This window comes from Toxotes jaculatrix, chromosome 16, assembly GCF_017976425.1.
Source record: "Toxotes jaculatrix isolate fToxJac2 chromosome 16, fToxJac2.pri, whole genome shotgun sequence".
NCBI lineage: Eukaryota > Metazoa > Chordata > Actinopteri > Toxotidae > Toxotes > Toxotes jaculatrix.
Window position 1 is genome coordinate 24,419,034 of NC_054409.1, and position 18,851 is coordinate 24,437,884.

General features: G+C 43.9%; 2 protein-coding genes across 2 annotated transcripts in view; both read right to left on the minus strand.

Moving 5' to 3' along the window:
- The window catches only part of grk3 (G protein-coupled receptor kinase 3), a 44,627-nt gene extending 30,698 nt beyond the window's left edge, over positions 1-13,929 (minus strand). The window contains exons 1-2 of the mRNA XM_041059484.1: positions 11,660-13,929; positions 1,384-1,460 (exon numbers count right to left, since the gene is read on the minus strand). Of these exons, the coding sequence (XP_040915418.1) occupies positions 1,384-1,460; positions 11,660-11,772 (190 nt within the window). The 5' untranslated portion in view covers positions 11,773-13,929. The remainder of the gene's footprint in view (positions 1-1,383; positions 1,461-11,659) is intronic.
- Positions 13,930-15,477: 1,548 nt separating this feature from the next.
- Positions 15,478-16,993, minus strand: cryba4 (crystallin, beta A4). The gene is made up of 5 exons (XM_041058398.1): positions 16,955-16,993; positions 16,535-16,653; positions 16,142-16,283; positions 15,808-15,950; positions 15,478-15,627 (listed from the first exon to the last, which is right to left on the minus strand). Exons 1-5 carry the CDS (start codon positions 16,991-16,993, stop codon positions 15,480-15,482), a joined length of 591 nt encoding a protein of 196 aa, XP_040914332.1. The 3' UTR covers positions 15,478-15,479.
- Between the last annotated feature and the right edge of the window lie 1,858 nt (positions 16,994-18,851).

The window sequence follows — 18,851 nt, forward strand, 5'->3', positions numbered from 1 at the left end:
GTAATGAAAGAACCCCAGAGAGACCAATAACAACAACAGAGTTAACACCTCAGCTCTGACAACAAGCAATCGATGTGGCAGCTGGAACATCTAGTAGATGTGCACACAGACAAAGCTGCTGGTGTCCTTCTGTTAAAGAAAGACAAACCCACGACGGCCACTGAAATAACGTGAGACGGACAAAAGTAATAATAACAAATCTAACAATGAAGGTGAGATGTGTAGGTTTTGTTGACTGTGAAGCCAGAAACACTACAACTCTGAGCATCGGCAACAACCTGCAGGTCAGACAAACGACAACAGAAGTGATGATTACATGTACCTGACACATGCAGACTGCTAACTTATCTAACAGACCACCTGCTGCAGATACTGAAGGTCTTTCAAAAACATACAGCTGACTGGTGACTGTGGAGAAATGTCACTGAGCGGTGCTTCTCTCACCGGGAGCAAACACCAGCTGGCCAGCAGCAGGTTTGTTAGAGTTGAACAGATTCAAGTGTTTTATCAACGTGGAGCCAAAGTGGAAATGTCCGTTAAATGTACAGTCTGCCTCTGTAATGGAAGCTGTGGGTGACACTTACAGCGTGATGTTAGACGCTAAAATACAGCAGTAAGGTTTGCTAACGTTAGCTAACATCACCATAAATCCCAGAGAATTAGACAGAGTGTAAACACGGTGGAAAAAAGCACTTTGACACACTTCACCAGATTCTGTATAACTGAGCGTAAACATTCATTCATTAGCTTTTTGTACAGCTTTTAACTGGAATTAGACTGATAAAGACCGACGGGCTAACATCACAGCTCACACTGGCTTATGACAGATTATATCATTATCTCATCTGTGACATATTTCACCCATCACTGGCAAGTTTATGTTTCAGCTGTTAAATGTTCCACTCAGTGGATAAAGTTTACAATCTGCGCCTGTCACTATTCTTCAAAAACTAACTTTATCAATAAAAACATGAACATCCACCATTATACCAGTAACTGTTGAGCACAGATACTGCTCTGGCATTACTTTCAGCCACATGTCATGGCCTTCATCAGTGGGTGAGGTTTTCCAGAATAATTCCCAGAGCAAAAATTCCATCATCTGATTAGGAAGGAATATGGTTGGAAGCTCTGAGAAGATGCCAGCAAGTGAACCGTGACTTAAGATTAAATTCTGTATAAGCTGAGAGCATGTCCTCAGTACGGAGGTTGTGCGAATGCAATCATATTCAAATAAATCAGATTTCAACTATTGTTTCATTTAATTGTCTTTGAAGGAAAAGAGGAATGTTCCTGAACAACGGTAATTCTATTACAGAGTGTACATCTTTCATCTGATTCTTCTCAGTGGTCCTTTAACGAGATGAAAACATTGAGACTTACCAATTTTCTGGTTGAAAATTTTGTCAAATGTCAGTTCATCTCTCTCCTCCAGGTACTTCTGCATCACACTGCGAATACTGTGAACACAAGGTGGCGGGGGTGGGGAGAGGAAGAAGCGGATTAATATACACCATCATTACCAGCTCACTCAGCCAGATGCAACAGTAACTGAATCTCAGCCAGGTCGGTCCTGTCCTCCTCCACCTCCACCTTCCATCTGTGATCCTGGCCTCAGTTTGGGACTCTCCCTGCCACCTGTCCCCTGACAGAGTCAAACAGCAGGGAGGGAAGAGGGACACATGGGAGGCTGCAGGGGAACCTGGAGAGATACATGCTACCCTGGGAACGGGTGTTAATGAGAATGAGAGTGGGGAGAATGAATCAATTAGCGCCCCCTCCACGGGCCCATTAACACTGCACCAGCACCCTACATACACGAGAGGAAAGTGCCCAGGCTTCACCTCCAAACACCTCTGTACACACACACACACACACACACACACACACACACACACACACACACACACACTGAGCATGTGCGAGCGAGGAGAACCCCCGGCTCCTTATGGCTAGGTCATATTTTTTCCAGTATTTACATTTTGATAGTGTTTGCTCACACAGCCAGGTACTGTGGTTTTCTGCTCTGCCAGGAGACAAACAACACTATCATTACAAACCTTCTGCTTCCACAGTCAAGTCCAATGAGAATGTACACAGGAAAGTGCTTGAGTGCACTGAGCACTGATACAGATTGGAGTGATTTTTAAATGACTTTACAATCATCTGAATCCTCACTGGCTTTGAGACGTATTGGGTGAGTTATAGATGCAATGGAAGTGAAAGAGAATTTTTAAAACTTCTGCATTAGGCTTTAATATCCAACAATTAATGACTCATACACTGCACATCATAAAAAGACACTTAAACATCGCTGCACGATGCTGAGAATTTTTATAGATTGTAGAGTTTATATTTTCTTTGTCCAATCAAACCATCAATTCACACATTGGAGATCATCCCTGCAGACCAGTGCTGCTCCCGTGGTGAGTTCTGTGAATGTAACCTGGGCCAGTGCAGGCTGACTTCTGTGGGAGAGTGGGAATGAGCAGTGGATGGAACATTTCTACAGTCACAGCTACAGGAACAAGAACCTAGGAAGTAAACACTTCCTCTTTTAGTGGAGGCCTGTTTGTGTGCCTCACTGAATCATTAGCAGCTGACTCTGGAGTATTTGTTTGAAACCTCACCACTTTAGACGACACACTAAGACCACTGGCAATATTTACTGTAAAAGTCGCGCTTTATTAGGCATAAAAAGCATGTACGGGGGTGCCAAGGTTTCCAACAGTATGTATGGCTGTTGAGGTTAGGTAAGGGATGATATTAGCAGCCAGTGAACGTCTGTGGGTGATGATGCCGATACTGAAAAAAACAGGTGCATAAAAAAACATTAAACTATGTACCACATAACATTTTCAACACTGGTGGTATCTAACCACGCTGGGAGTCTGCGTTTGAACTGCTGAGCTGTTTAGATATCCCATCACCCTCCAAACACTGTGTGCAGTTTTCACTACTTTTTACCAAAGCAAACCTCAGTTAGCGACAACAGCGGCTTTGCACATCAGCATTAGCTTACGGGAGCAGATGACCGGAGCAGAACAGAAAACAGAGAGGCTCCTGCTGTGAGTGACAGAGTGACTGCTGGCACACAGTGATAAATAAGGCAATATTATCCACAGGGGATTGCTGTGACGCTGAGAACGTATGAGTGGCGGGCCGTCACAAGACAAATGAGATGAAACAATAATCAACAGAGCGAAGAGTCACGTGTGCGATCATCAAATATAAAAACAGTCACGCGAGTTACTATACACTAAGCCCCTACAACCGGCAAAATGATTTATGTTCCTCTGTCCTCCAGTTTGGTAAAAAGAAATCTGTGACGAAGCAAAAACAAGTGTGAGCTGCAGCCCTGCACTCCACAGCCACAGAGTGCAAAGCAACAACACATTCACTCTGATCTGGGCAACCACTGACGGTGGAAATCCAGGTGCTACAGACTGCGTCCTGGTCCCTCTGGTGAGGACGGGGTGGAAAAAAGGAAAAACATACTTGTCCTTGTGCGAGACATTTTCCTCCTACCAGTGAGATGCAGTGACATTGCTGGGACAGTGCTGTGTCCTGTGCTAGTACCTGATATAGGCTTTCTTTGAATACACACAGGGTCCATTAGAACACACACTGCACCTTCCTTTTGGCTGCAGTTACATAATTTTGCCTTCATTACATCTGTTCCAGCATGAACCAGCTGTTAGCACAGTTAGATGAGCACGTGTTTACCTTGCCAACAAAATTACCGCTATTATAATAAGCCAAAAGCTACTAAAAGCCTCTCCTACCCTGCTGCTCCCTCCTAGGTGACCTTATTTAAACCCCTAAAGCTACTGCTGTGATGACAAAGCAGATCTGATGGCGGGGGACCCTTCCAATGTTATCTGACCTAATTATGTCTCCCTAAACTCCCTTAACTGCCTGTCAGTGCATTAGAGCTCTAATAATTAGTCAATTAATAAATTAGTTGATCAAGAGACAATTGATCGGCAACTTTAATGGACAATCAAATAATGATTTCAGTCACTTTTCAAGCAAAAATGCCAAAGATTTGATGGTTTCAGGTTCTCGATTGTGAGAATTAATGATTAAGAAAGTAACTGGCTGATTAATCAATAATGAAAATCAGCTGCAGGTCTGAATACCTAAAAATCTGGTGTATTTTATACGGTACACAGCTGCTCGGCTTCTCTCCCACAGCTTACAGACTTTTGAAAAAGGAATCTCGGCCTGTACTGAACTAAAGTGATACTAGTATTGTAATGAAAAGGTCTCAACAGCGCTGAGCGGTGGGTGAAGTAGGTTTCAAAACCTACATATATATATATATATATATGTGTGTGTGTGTGTGTGTGTGTGTGTGTGTGCACCACAGTGCAGAAGTCTCAGCTGAGTAACTTTCAGTGCAGCAGTGAAAGGTCAGGGTACATGCTGTGTAAAGGATCCAAACCAGGTTAACTGATAAGTTCTCTCTTATTTTCTGTTGACTGTTTTTTTATTTTTATCTTTCTTTAGGAAGAAGATTACATTTCCAACGCAGCAGCTCTGGTGAGTGTGAGTGAACAAAGGCCAAGCTTTTGTTAGCTGCTGATCCCCACACTAAGACTGTAACAGCATTGTGTTGGTGATCCTTTCACACTGCAGCAAGTATGCAGATGTGTAAATATTTAACATATGAACAGGATGTCACTGACATTTCTGTAGCTGGGTCTGTGGGCATGTAATTGAACCGTGTTGACATACAACACAGTGCTAAGTGCCAAGGTTCTGACCTGTTAAATATTATTTTACACCAAACTTGGTCTTTAATTGTTAATTTATGGATTTTCAGCCTCAGTGTATTTGTCACCGTGTGATAGAACAGTAAGCAGCGTCGCACACGTCAGTGCTCACTGAAGAAAAGCTCAGTTCATACCTGATGATGCAAACATGACCCAGTGGGAACAACACTTATTTCAGCTTATTTAAGCCTCTAGACATGTAATTACTGTCTTCACCAGGAGAACTAGTTAGACTTTGAAACCTGTTTTTCTGGCTGCTCCTTGGCATCTGACTGCAACAGGTGTAGGGTTTAGGGGGTGTAAACGGAGCCGCCCACAAGACAAATTGAGCAATTTTCAGACAAGCAGTCATTTCCTATTAATTCACTGAGGGACTAAAATGATTCTGACTTTAATTTCAGTTTATCTACCCTACATACACCAGTGCTTTGCGCTCTACAACCACAGGAAAAGCTGTTCAGGTAAACAACGTTTCCTCGGTGTTGGCTGAGGAGCAGCAGTAGTAGTGACGATGATACTTCAGCATTTAGCACCTGGTGTGACTGTAACACGACGGCACCGTCCACATTTATTCTTCAGCTGAACTGCCAGATCACGCAATGACCAAAATAATCACCGGCTGTCCTAATACACTGCCACGACAGAAGCTTTAAAATGAAAAGCTTATCTATGAAGACCTCCAGCGTGGAACAACCGCCCAGAGTGTCTGCTCTGCACAGGCGGCCTTTGCTGCAGATATGCTTTTCCTCTTTGGGTGAAATATAATTAAAAGGGAACTCAAAAGCTGCCACCATCATGCTGAGCTGATGTCCCATTTCCCACAAAACATGTGCACTTGATCACAAGATAAAATGAAAACTCCAACACTGAAATCTATTTTCTAATCACAGTTTCTGAAAGTTCTGCAAAAATGGAAAAATCTACAAAAACAATCGGCTAAAGTACTGACAACCCCGCTGAAAGAGAAGACAACAGGGATCTATCTGTGAGAGGTCACAGGAAACCATGATGACTCAAGTGTGGCAATGGCATGCTAGAAAATTATATATGTTGAGTGTATTGAGTGTATTGAGTGTGTGTGTAACGCTGCTTCCTGTGGTTGAGGAAGAATTGCCCAGGGAGGGGGGGGGCAAATGGGCCCATTAGGCTCTTAATAGTGAGTCACGGTGTCAACTACACACCCGCTGAGTGCAACAAACCAACGTGAAAATGGTACGAAAATCAATATTAGACTAATTTTGTTCTGTAGTTCATACAGATGAAAAACAGGGAGATCGAACAAGTTGTTTTACCTCGGCTTAGCTGCACCACCCACAAATATTTCATTCCTGTTTCACTTGGATGTCAGCTTCAAAGAACCTGCATGCTAAGTTAGGCTAACAGTGGCTTATAAAGGGTTTTAATGTGGGTATTGACCTTCTATATCTACATTTACTATATGAAACAGTTTATGTTCATAACACCAAGCATCACTCACGTTTTGAGTATTTGAGGAGCTGGGATACAGCTACTCAGAGTTATTTACCGTCACCTGTAGGCCAGTACTCCAGCTCTACTGCTCATTTCTCAACCAACTAACTCAGCACTGTGTTGGTCTGATATCTACACACTGTGCTGACCCCCACCGACCACCTCACACCCCACGGCTACATCAGCTGGTCTGACACTTTCATTTACTGTCATTACAGCTCAGATATTTATTTTCTTTGACACGTTCAAATGAATATTTGAATTTCAAACAAACAAAAAAAAAAAAAACAGTGACAGTGCTACCAAGCATACAGACACCCGGTATCAGTCAACAGTTTCATTTTGTATTTCAGCTAACCTGAAATTTCCGTTAATAACTCCAGCTGGTAAAATCTAAAAATGAGAAGGCTGATGAAAGCTTCTATCCTGTTCTTGATTTCGAACGGCGCGGCGCAGGGAGGTGTAGGAACAAAACATCTGATGCTATAAGAGGGTCAAGAACACAGTGGTGCACTCCGGTTAAAAAGCCTCTATTTCAAACAGCTGCCAGTCTGTTTTTCATGTATCTCCACCTCCTGGACAACTTTTCCATGTCTTGTCTCTTGTATGGATTTCTCTATAACAGCGGGCTGTCCAATCACCCTCCCCCACGCCTCCCATCTCAACTGCCTCCAGTGTTGCTGTCAAAATCTCACCTCTCTGCCAGAGGACATAGCCTTGGCCTGCTGAGAATGTGGCAGCACCACACTATCTCCAAAGTGCCACATTTAACTGTCCCCCCCCCCACAAGCATGCAACTGAAAGCTTCACACATGCACTGCCACTGCTAAACCCGTGCATACATAAAAGTTTGTTGGTTTGCACACAATCTCTACAGCCTTTTATCAAGTTCTGCTATTTTCAGGAACTAGTTTCACAGATACCATCCATACACACCCTTTTCTCTGTCACTCCCATCTTGTGTTAGCTACATTATTCTCAGATCTTTACCGTCCTGTCCAAATTAAAGTGATTCCTCTGAAGCACTCAAGCGCCATAACGATATGTGGGAAGAGGCTGTGCAGAAATGATGTTACGTTGATGCATTATTGTAATAATAATGATCTAATTGCCGCGCTTTAAGTAAATGTTCGTATTACTCCAAGTCTAGCTTTGCTGACTGATTTACTCCACAGCAGTGTAATAATGCTTTTACAAGACCATTAGCGGAGGCGTTTATCTCTGCAGCTCCTGCAGTAAATAACAAAGCTCATCTTTACATCAAATTTCTGACCGGGTTACACTTTGTTAGCATGCAGGTCGCACTTCCATCAGAAAAAAGAATATTCTGAAAGACGGCTGTTACTTTCAGTTTTCGTGTAGATTTCTGATTTGTTAGCTACCTGTCTGGAGCTTGAACTTTTAGAGGACACCGTCCCCACGTTGTTCCACACACTTGACTTTTTCGACATCTTGCTAGCACAGCTGTGACTTGTAAGTCTGACATGTGGTCAGATGTCACTCTGCCAGTGCTGATAACATTAGATGAGAACTGTCATGCACAAAACTACCAATACAATGAGACGTCCTCGTCTGAGAATAACGGATAATTAATAATGCTGATGCACAGTGAATAATGTTGGATTTTTATTTCTCATTTCGTGGGCTGTGTGGGATTTTTCTGATAATGCATATATAATAATAATAATTTTTAAAAACTGGATTTGGGTTTCAATTACCATGGCAGCGATAGAAGTTTGGAAGCTTCGGGGGATTCAGGTCAGCCCGAGTGAAATCGCTCAATAAACTACGTTCACAAAAGCAGGACACGAAACACCTCTGCCTGTTTATGCAGCTGACAACTGCATTAACTATGCAGGTGATCTCGCTGATTACCTCTTCCTCCCTAGTTGATAATGTGTTAATCAGCCAAACGGCCCGGTGTGGTCTTTAGCCGGAAATGAAACCGTACATTGTCAGAGCCTCAGTGGAACATGGCTGCCAATCCTGGGATTAACTTCCAGCGTTAATGTTTCGCAACGTGGATTCTTGACTGAACGTCTAATGAGGAGCCATGAACTCAATTAGTATGGCATTCAGTTACACTGTCAAACAAGCTGATCCTGATTAGCTTCTCCAAGGCCGCAAACACACAACTAAACTTAGCCCTAACAACTCCACGCTGTATATAAAGGAGAGCATTCTGTGTAACCATACAGCTGCACTACACAGATCAATACGCCGGTGTGTGCCATCACCCGGGCTTCAGACAAACCTCTGCAGCAGGATTTAATACAGATTTAGAGATTTAATAAAAGTAGCTCATATTGTGGTTTCTGGTAATCCAATCAAACAAGGGTTTTCAATTTGAATGTTTGGGTGCAGCATTACGGAAGCCCAGTTAGAAAAAAAAAAACAAAGTTGATGAACAGTTAAAATACCTTTTAACTGTTCCATACAGAATAAAGCTGGTGACATTCAGTATTTGTCTTAATGTCACCAAATATAAAAGACCAGAATCAGCAATGACTGTAACTCTGAGTGTATCCAAAGCCTGGTGTGTCTTATTGTTCAGGAGGAACCAAAGAGCTCTGAGCTGAGAGCCACAGACACAGGAGGGAAGTCAGAGAGCGTTGCACTCAGAGACGAACTAACACCCTGTTAGTTTTGGTTTTGGTTAATCCTTTCACGAGGTGACGTGTAAGTTTAGAAGGACACGTTTTCATCAGCTATCTTCAGCTATCTGTTCAACATTAGCAAAGTTGATAAGACGAGCTTTGCTGGTAAATGCTCACTCGTTACCTCTGCTGCTTTTTAATTTCACCCTAATCATGTTGATTCATACGACCTGTGGCTGCATGACAAACATGTAACCAGTGAAGGCTGACTTCACTGGATAAAAATGGAAAATGGAACAAGATACAATGAACTGGTGATCAATTAAACACCTTTCATACCTTGGGGGACTATGCAAGCAGTTTTCCACATGACACGACACACAGAGCCCAGTTAAAGTTGTGTTGATAACTCTGATATATTTTCACCCAGAATAAATGAGGCACCTGCTCCTTATCAGCCAAACAGGTCACTGAAGCTGCTACAAGCTTTCATCAAGCCAAAGTGCATTGACTATTTTAGAAGCTATTCGTTTATTGATCAATTATAGATCATTAACACAACCGACTATTGATGAAGGAAACTGCTCTACAGCTGCGTCTCTATGACAGAATACAACAAATGTTTTAAGAGCAAACTTTCAACACAGCAAAGAGCTTTTTAAAACGTGGAGTATTCCTTTAAGAATCTAAAAGGTCCATTAGTGAGCATGCTAGTCCTCCTTTAGAGCAAACGTGTTAAAACCAACAGACCGACCACCACAGCCATGATTTCAAACTCAGTCTGTCACTAATGGGCCGAAGAATATCCTGCTAGAACTTGGTCAAAGCCCTTAGTTGGCTTCTTTTTCCAAACTGTTCATGGTTCCTCTTAATTCTCTGACTCTTCACTGAAAGCTGAGCATTGGTCATATTTTCTACAGCGTTTAGGAACGTGGAGGCCTGTAATGCCATGCCACGACTGCGTTATTACGCACGATTAACACGATTTTCCTTGGACACGTTTTAAATGTGACAATGTTCACTGCAATCGTTTGGCGGTCTCGAGCAAGCGTCAAGTTTCTGCACGTTCATTTTAAAACCATACAGACCTGAAGCGAAACCAATACCAGCCTGCAGGAAGGAAACCCACATTTATCAACTTACTAACCATTCACAGAAGGTTAGCAGTAAAAGTTAGAGTTAATTTACTTAAGCTATGAGAGAACCTGCTGAGGTTGTTTAAATATCTCACAGGCGTGTCGGTTAAAAAATAATCGTGTCGCATAGTGATCGGCTTGATGTTAACCTGTGTCAGTTAATATTGACAGCTATCAGTTAAGAAATATAATCTGCTGTTCTCTGCACCTCAGTGCCACAGGGGAGAATTCATTACAAAGCCTGAGAGCCTTTTTGCCCGTGCACTGGAAGTGGAATTGCTTTTTCAGCCCGGCCAAGAGGGCAGGGCATTTCCGCTTTTTATGATAGACGGATAAATAAATGAGGTATAGAGGCTAATGAATGGTTTTACATCCTTCTAAACTAACAATCGATCGGGACTGGCACATGCAATTAGTCCTCACAGAATGTTCTTTAATGAACTCATGTCAGTTGTTAAAAATCAACAGGCCACAGATTCACTGCTGTGTGTGAGGTCCGGTCTGGATCGTTGCTTTCAGCTGACCCACCAAGACACAGTCAGTGAGTAAGTGAAACAGATGACCTCTACAATCACTCATGTATTACGGCTGATTGACTCATGTCAACATTTTGAAATCACCATGTACAGCCACTAAGTTCACACACGTGCGGGTGTGTCAACAGTAGTTTTTAGTTTTCGATGAATAATTGTGAAATGCAAGGAGGTAAATGTAAACATGATCAACACAAACACAAAATCCGACAGCAGCCGACAACCACCAGCTAAGATCTGTTCCACGCAGAACTACTGTTCACACAATGAGTGTAATTTGACTAAACCCAAATAGCACTGTTGAATTTACAAACCTCACATGAAAAACAACTATCTCAATAACCAAATTCTAACCACATCCTCTTCAATCAAGTTGCATGCCACATGCCTAAAACCTGGTCTGAAGAGACACCATCAAGCCCCCGACCAGCAGCACAGCAGGGACAAAAGAATGTGCGATTGTGTGTAGATGTTGGGGGCTGGGGGTGTGTTATTTAAATCAGATTTTAGCTGTAGCCTGGTCTGATGGCCTACTCATGCTGGGTGCCTGCAAACCGCATGGATGAGCAGGGGTTTCAGATGCAAGGCCGCATACACTGATAGTGCAACTGCATCAAAGAGCTCACAGCATATACAGCCCCACAGACAAGACTCAACTCAGCAGCCTAAACTGTGAGGCACTGGCTTCTTAATCGGACTGTCAGAGGGGCCTGGCAGCAAAGGAAGGAGGTCTGACAGATATAAGGTATAAGGAAAGAGCACAATCAACACCTGGTAATGTTAAAAAATGCTAATACTACCGTGCTACTGAAGCTCTCAGTGAGACATATGAGATTTTCTCAGAGGTTAACAGGAGGGTAAGTTCTGGTGAGGTATGGGTGGAGGTGATGTATGCAGATTAAGCCACTGCATGGTCGTTTTGGTGATACCATGAAGACATTAAGCTGCAGCATGTTAGCAGAGCTCTCCAGCTCTACAGTCGCATTTCACTTAGCGTCTACGGTAAGTCACAGGTTTGAGAGGAAGCACGCCTCCATCTCCCTATATGGCTGCATACATGCACAAAAGACTCATCCATTTGACAGGCAAATAAACACAAGCTTCAGCCACAGCACAACATTAAAGCCCTTTGTAGATGTGCTTACCTGGGCTCAGGCAGGATGATTTTCTTACTCGCCCGGGCCGCTGGAGTAGATTTGCTCTTCTCCATCGCCATCAAATAACTGACATCGGCGAGTACTGCTTCGAGGTCCGCCATCTTTCGACCCTGGGACGACCAAATCAATAAAATAACCGGGCTGGGGATGGGTTTTGTTTTAGGGAATTAAAAAATAATGTCCTCCACCAGATAGGACCAACATCAAGCGCCGAGGTGCGCGACAGGGCCAGCTGAGCGGGCGGCGGGGCTGACCATCGACTGGAACGGCGTCGTTGTCTCCGGCTGTAGTCTGCTCACTTCGCCTCAAACTACCATCATTGTAAAAGAAAAAAGGAAATTCGAGAGGGAAGACATTGGGTGACAGGCTGCTCGAGAAATAACAGCCACAAGGCCCGTCAGATCACCGTCCCTGTAATCCCATTCAGTGCACAAATACAGGCTTCTCGAGGCGTTCTGAGAGAAAACGGGTGGAAAATAACGCAAGGAAGAGACCGATGAGATGTGGTTCCGAGGCCAGCGCGTCCTCGCTTTATAGTAATGTGATATGTCTCACAGAGATAGGTAGATGCACCAGATGCTGGGTCTGGAGACAGCTGTCAAATCCCACAGGTCTCTGGGGACTTCTCCGGTCCTCTTGATGGAAATGTGTCCAAACGACTGGTTTGTCTCCAGTGCGGCATGTGCTTCAGGGATTCTCCTCAAAATGTAAACACTGTGCGGTCGAGAAAAAAAAATGTCCCTGTTTCAGTGGCTGCACAGGAAAAATGGGACTCGACACCAGCAGAAAACCAGCGTTACAGTAATAAAACACGTGTAGCTGGTTCTCTTCGTCTCAAACAACAATCGCTGAGACCAAAAAAGAGGAAATTCAGGAGGAAGGACACTGGGCGACAGGTTGAAATGTGTAACATCAGGGTGCTAGCTCGTCGTCCTTAATATATCTCGGCTGGTGCACCGAAACTGCAAATCTCTCAGGCGCGCTTTGGCACAAATAAAACCACACAAGCACAGGTTAAAGAAGAGCCCGGACTCATGACCCGCATTCCCTAAAATCCACACACCGCTGTTGTTTATGTTGCCGTCGTTTCTGCTGGCTGGCTTCCTGTGTAGGCTGCAATGTTCCTCCTTATCGGCTCATCAATCACGAAAAGCGTCGCCCAAAAAAAAGATGTGGTTAAACACTTTAAAGGGGTTTAGCACCAACTCCAGACCAAGAAAGAGGGTATAAATCAACTAATCACAAGCCAAACCCACACGCCCGAAAGCTAACTCGTTTTAGCCTGTTGGCAATATCGATATTTGGGTTCGTCCGCTGGATAGCTACCACGCTAGCTAGCAAAATGAAACCTGCTAGCCAGTAGGCTAACTAACGAAAAATGTATAGAGATTAATCAGACGATGCATCTAGTTGGAATGACTTCAGCTCAGCAGACACGTTAAAATGTCCTCGCTGCCAGTAGCAAGCAAAGTCACCAGCTGGCACCAACAGTAACACTGGCTCGATTTCAGACGAGGCGATGTACTTAATAAGCTAACGGCTGCGAGTGGACTGGCTGCTCGTATTGGGGAAGTCTTGCAGCGTCTCCGGGGGGGGGGGGGAAACGGTCTTCGAGAGTCCGGTGGAGTCAAAAGTAAGGACAAAACCGCAGAAAATAATCCATAGCTGCTTGGTGAGTTACCCCGAGCGTTGGGGGGGACCCTCCTCGCCTGGAGACCCAGCACAGAGCTACTGACGGTGGGCTGATGGTGACGCTGATGGTGGAGGAGGGGGAGGGAGCGCTGCTGGGAGATGGAGATCGGCTGCCCAGCGGTAGTTTACTGCTTGTTAACCGATAACTTTTCCCCTCCGCCGTAAACTCGTGGTTTAGTGATCGGGCGATAATTCTGGCCACCGTCGGTAATGTTGAACACCCAACACGACACCGTGCTGCCGGTCTTCCCTCGTAAATCGAGCGCACAGAGGTGGATATCGCAAATAAAACGAAGGGAGCCGAGCGCGTCGTCGTGCTCCGACTGCCTGCCCCGAGCGACTCCTGACTACCAGGCTATCCGTGCCGAGGGAGCCCACATTCGGCTAAGTAACTGTCCGTCCGTTGCTTTCCCGGCTGGCCGTGTGCCAAGCGTTTCTGTCCGCTCCTTTCGACTAAACTGTTCGTTTTCCAGCTCCGGTATGGCACATGTTTCAGTTAAGCCCCTTCTGGACTGTATTTTTCTGTATTTTTGCTAGCACAGTGGCTCTGCTTGCTTTGTGGTTCAACTTCCTCCCACTGCGGCGGGGAGAGGCTTGTAAAACACGGAGCGGGTCGTCGCTGGCCTGGCCTGGACCGCACTGGGTGTCGACAGAGAAAAAAAAAAACATTTAATTATAACTATTTTTTGTCATTTTGCTCAAACGGTAATGCCAGTTGACCCAGAACCGGACGCATTGCACAGCTAACGATATTGCCTCAGTTTCATATTTAGGATTTTTCATTTTTCAAATTTGGACTATTTTTGTTAGTGCTGATTTATGACTGGGGATTTTACTGGGAATAGCATCGACCAGTCTGTTTACAGGAAATTTCTCAGAGGGGTACTTGATAAATAAAGACGACACATTCAGGCGTATTTGAAGTGGATGAGTGAAACCTGCAGCGTCTCTGCACCACATTCAGCGCAGAGACAGGCTCCAGAGATCCCGCTCAGCCTGTCGGTGTTAAACCAGTGGCTTTTCACATTGCATCTGAATGGTCACGAAGCAGCAGCCTTCTGACAATTAGTGTAACAGCTCAGTGCGTGCTTTTCTTTACGCTGCCCCAGTGAGCTGGGTGTGTTGTTTTGGTGGAAACGCAGTGCCGTTTCCTGGCCAGCAGTGGTAATGCTCCTCATACGCTGCAATGGATGGGCCCATAGGTCACAGCAGGCCGGCACACTGAGCGAGCATGAGGCGGCGGAAGGCAAATAGAAGCCCGTGGGCCACATCTGGTCCTCCAACAAAATTTATGTGCCACCCGAGGACAGCTGCAAGTTTTCACTTCTGTTGTTTGCATCAAAACTTTTACATAATTTCTCAAAACTGGTCATATGTTGTTTGTATGCAGAAAAACATGCCACACAAAGTCATTTCACATGGCTGGATTAACCTGTTACGGCCCCTTTTGACCGAATTCCCAAACACAAAGTCCTATCACACAAAGATGTTTTAGTTTTCTAACTTAGCACAACTCCTGGCTGATGATAGACTAACATGTCTGTTGCCTATAGATAGATAAGTTACATTAAAGTAAATAGAGACTATAGCTTTTTTTCTGACAAGAATCAGATTCATTGATTTTAATTAAAAAGAGATCTTGAAATTATTATAAATTTATAAAACCTTATGTAGTTTAACCAGGTCTGCAACCAATGATGATCTTCTTTATGGGGTTATTTTCTGATTTTTTTCTCTTCGTTTGTTCGGTTTTTTACTTGTTTTGACCAAGAATCCCAAACCAAATGTTTTCAATTTACAATTTCATAAAACAAATAAAAGCAAATAAACATTTGAGACACTAGAGCCAGATAATGTTGATTATTAATGTAAATTATTGATTATTATTATTATTGATTGGACTATCAAAAGTGTTACAGATGAATTTTCAGCCAGTTGACTGATCAATTAATTGACTAATTGACAGATTGAAATCTGGGCTATCTATCTGTCAGATGATAAGCAGATACATTGGTGGAAGTCAGTAAGGTTTAGGAAAGACAGTTTATTCAGCACTGGGAAGCAGGAGGGGTCAAAGGTGAAGGGTCACATGGGAAAAGGGGTTTGGAGTAAGTTGTTACTGCTGAATACGGCGGATGGACTGGATCTGAGGGGTCTGGCAGTGGGAGCCAAACTCCCTGAAGTGTTTGTACTCCCCACAGTGACGATCACACTCCATGATATACTGGTATCCACGATAACCAGGGTACTGGTAGCACACAAATCTGTTGAGAAATCATAGAGAGAGAAGGAAGTACACATGAAATGTTGCAAAAAAGTTCCTGTTGTGAAAGTCTAACCAGGATTATTTTTGCACCGCTGAAGGCAGGCTGAAAAAATTGTTGAGTAGGAATTAAAAATTTGGAGGGAAAGGAGGAGTTGTATAGCTGCTGGAGGACACTCACGCTCCAGACTGGATCCTGAGAGAGCCAACTTCATTGTTGCACCAGCCCATGGCCTGGAGGGAGGGATAATCGTCACTAAGCTCACCCTTACGGCCCAGGAAGTTCTCACGCTCATAGATAGTCATACGACACTCTCTGTGGTTCTGGAGGGCAAAAGGAAAGAACAAACACACATTTACAATGCATACACGTTGTTTTTCCAGTCAGTCAAGTCTACAGCAATCATCTGACAAACAAAGTTTTACAGACGAGAGAGAGATGTTGACTTTTCTTAAGCAAAAGGACCAACAAAAGATGAGAGGAACGGTGAGAGAATGATGCATGTTTAACTCACAGCACAGGCAATAGGTCTGAAGGAGGTCATCCTCTCAATGTGATAGGCATTGCTGCCACCGAAAGCATCACACTGGGGGTACTCTCCACGCTCCAGGACAAACTGCTGTCCCTGGTAGGAGGCATGCTCATAACCCACCCAGCTGGGAAAAAAGTTCACAGTTATTACCTTTCTCCATCTCTCAAAGGTTCTTAACCACACCAACATGAAGCCTGTAAATATCCACCTGAGTGTCAGCCTGAGTTCAACTGCTTTTTTCAAAAAATGATTTCAGCATTTTTCTATTTCCACAAGGTGTTTTTCAGAGTTTTATGACAGCGACACTGTTTTATTTTCTGCTTCTCGGCTCAGATGTAAAACTGCTTTTCAGAGTGTGGATATCTGTTTACTCACGCTCCACTCTCCACTCTGAGGGAGCGCACAGTCTCGAAGCCAAACTCCATCACGTTGCAGCACTCAGAGGTGAACTCATGGCGGCGGCCCTGGAAGCACTCCTCATCAAAGACAATGATCTGATGGGGAAATGCAGACGTGTAAAAACACAGTTTTTATCATTAGAATTAAAGAAGGCTGAAGGAACAATCATATGGTATTAAATGTAGTATTTCTAGTGTCCCACTACAGTCTACATTTATTCCTTTCTCTCCTTGGAAAGAAATGGCAGCTCTCCTCAAAGAGCTGGTGATGATTTGTGAGCCTTTTCATCTGAGACATTTGACTCAAAGCAGCCGCTGCATCTCACGGAAACCGTGTAGGTTGAAAGGACCTCCAGTGAGGTGATGTATGAATCTGTTCTTCCAGACGCAGACTCACCTTCCAGTGGCCGGAGAACTTGGTGCAATGGTGAGTCATCTTGTCTGGCAGGAAAAAACATAAAATGGTTGAAAGGGAGCTACAGGATGTACAGAGATCACAGTGACAAGAGGGACGGGTCCGAAGACTGCGTGCCCCCTCTGCAGTCTGACAGGTTGGATTAAATCACATTTCAAAATAAAACACCATTAAAATAGAGCTTGAAATCCAAAAACAGCACAGCAGGAGACCCACTGCCATAAAGTTTTCACTACAAACCAACTGAAGTGTCGTTCTATGCAAATAACAAGCGTGGACTGGTACATAGCAAGTTAAAAGGCCATTTGCAGCAGCACCAGTGGCTGAAAAGCAACAGCAACATATTTGGCTGGATACTAGAATCAGCCTGAATGCATCATTCCTGAACTGAAAGCATCTATTTATAGTTCCTACACAAAAATGTAGAGGGTTAAAGAAGCCAGAGGCCTCATCTAGACTCCTCTGGCTCTTTCTCCCACCCATTCTATCTCTTTATCTCTTTTTCTGCCCATTTCCTTCCTGCCACTGCTCCTGAGATTTTCCACCATCACCACTGTTTATCTCACCCACTGGGTGCAGTGATGGCCGTCGGGCCCTGGAGCCAGGTTGGCTCCTGTGTTTGGGGTTTTTTGTGTATGTGGATATAGGGGGCTGGTATACCCTGGCTGTGCTGCCCTGTGCTGGCTGGCTGTGCTGGCTGGGTGAGGGACAGGGACTCACCTTGCTTTGATGCCCTTGGGTTGTCCTGCCGTGAGAGTGAGAGGAGCCACGCGCCCCCACCCTTTTAAAGCCTCCCCTGGCAAGGGGCCATGCTGAAAGCCCCGGCTCAGCAGCAGGGAGGGGCTTTTCTTTGTACCCCCCGACAAAAGCGTGGTTAATCTGTGGAGGGGCAGAAGTGCAGACACCACAGTATCACCCAGGGCAGTGGACAGGGAGACACAGGAATATAAGAGAGACAAGATACAGTGTGAGACACTGAGAAAATACTGAGGGCCAAGGACATGAGGGGACAGAGGTTGGAGAGAAAAGATGCAGCAATGATTATTTTCATTACAGATTAATTCATCAATGATTTTTTTTTTTATTAAATGTGCTTGTTTTATCTGTATCTGTTTTATCTTTATCTATCAATCATCTTTGTACTTAAATCTTTGTCTTCAACTAATGTCTGATGACTCTATGTCACTTCTTGTCTTACCTGCTCAGGTATCTACATATTTGACAACATTAGTGCAGATTGGCTGTAGTGTTCAGTTAAGGAGACGTGATTTTCTGTGCAGATAGTGAACACTTATGAAACAAGACTGCATGTCTACAAGCAGAAATATAAACAGCAGAGAGGAAGTTATTCATCCAGACATTTGGTTTAGACCTACTTCCCCTGACGCTTTGTATAGCACATTAATACTGTGTGATTGGCTCATATGCTCAGATACTTTATAACTTAAACTGTAAATCCAAAGAGACATTCTCTGTTTCTGTTCTTTTACCAAATTTGAACTTCAGCTTATGAGAAAATGTATCTGGTGTCTGGTAGATTTCACAATAAAGTCAGCAGCTTAAAGGTTTTATGACAAAAGTCTCTGTTTATTACATCTAGGCTTCAAAATAAAAGTCGCACATAACTGTCACACAATAAACTGTGATAAAAGACATGTTTAACCAGGAGGCTGTAGAATATAAGACAATATCTTCTCCTGCTAGCCAGCACTCGTGTGTGTGTGTGTGTGTGTGTGTGGCTGCTTACATAATCAACCACTTGTAAACAAGAGAGCAGAGGCACTCTATGGGCAGCAGGACTTTTTAAACAAAGTCTATTTCCTGTGAGCCCAAAGGAATTTAAGCACAGAATCTGTATTTCAGTCACTTTTAGATAAAA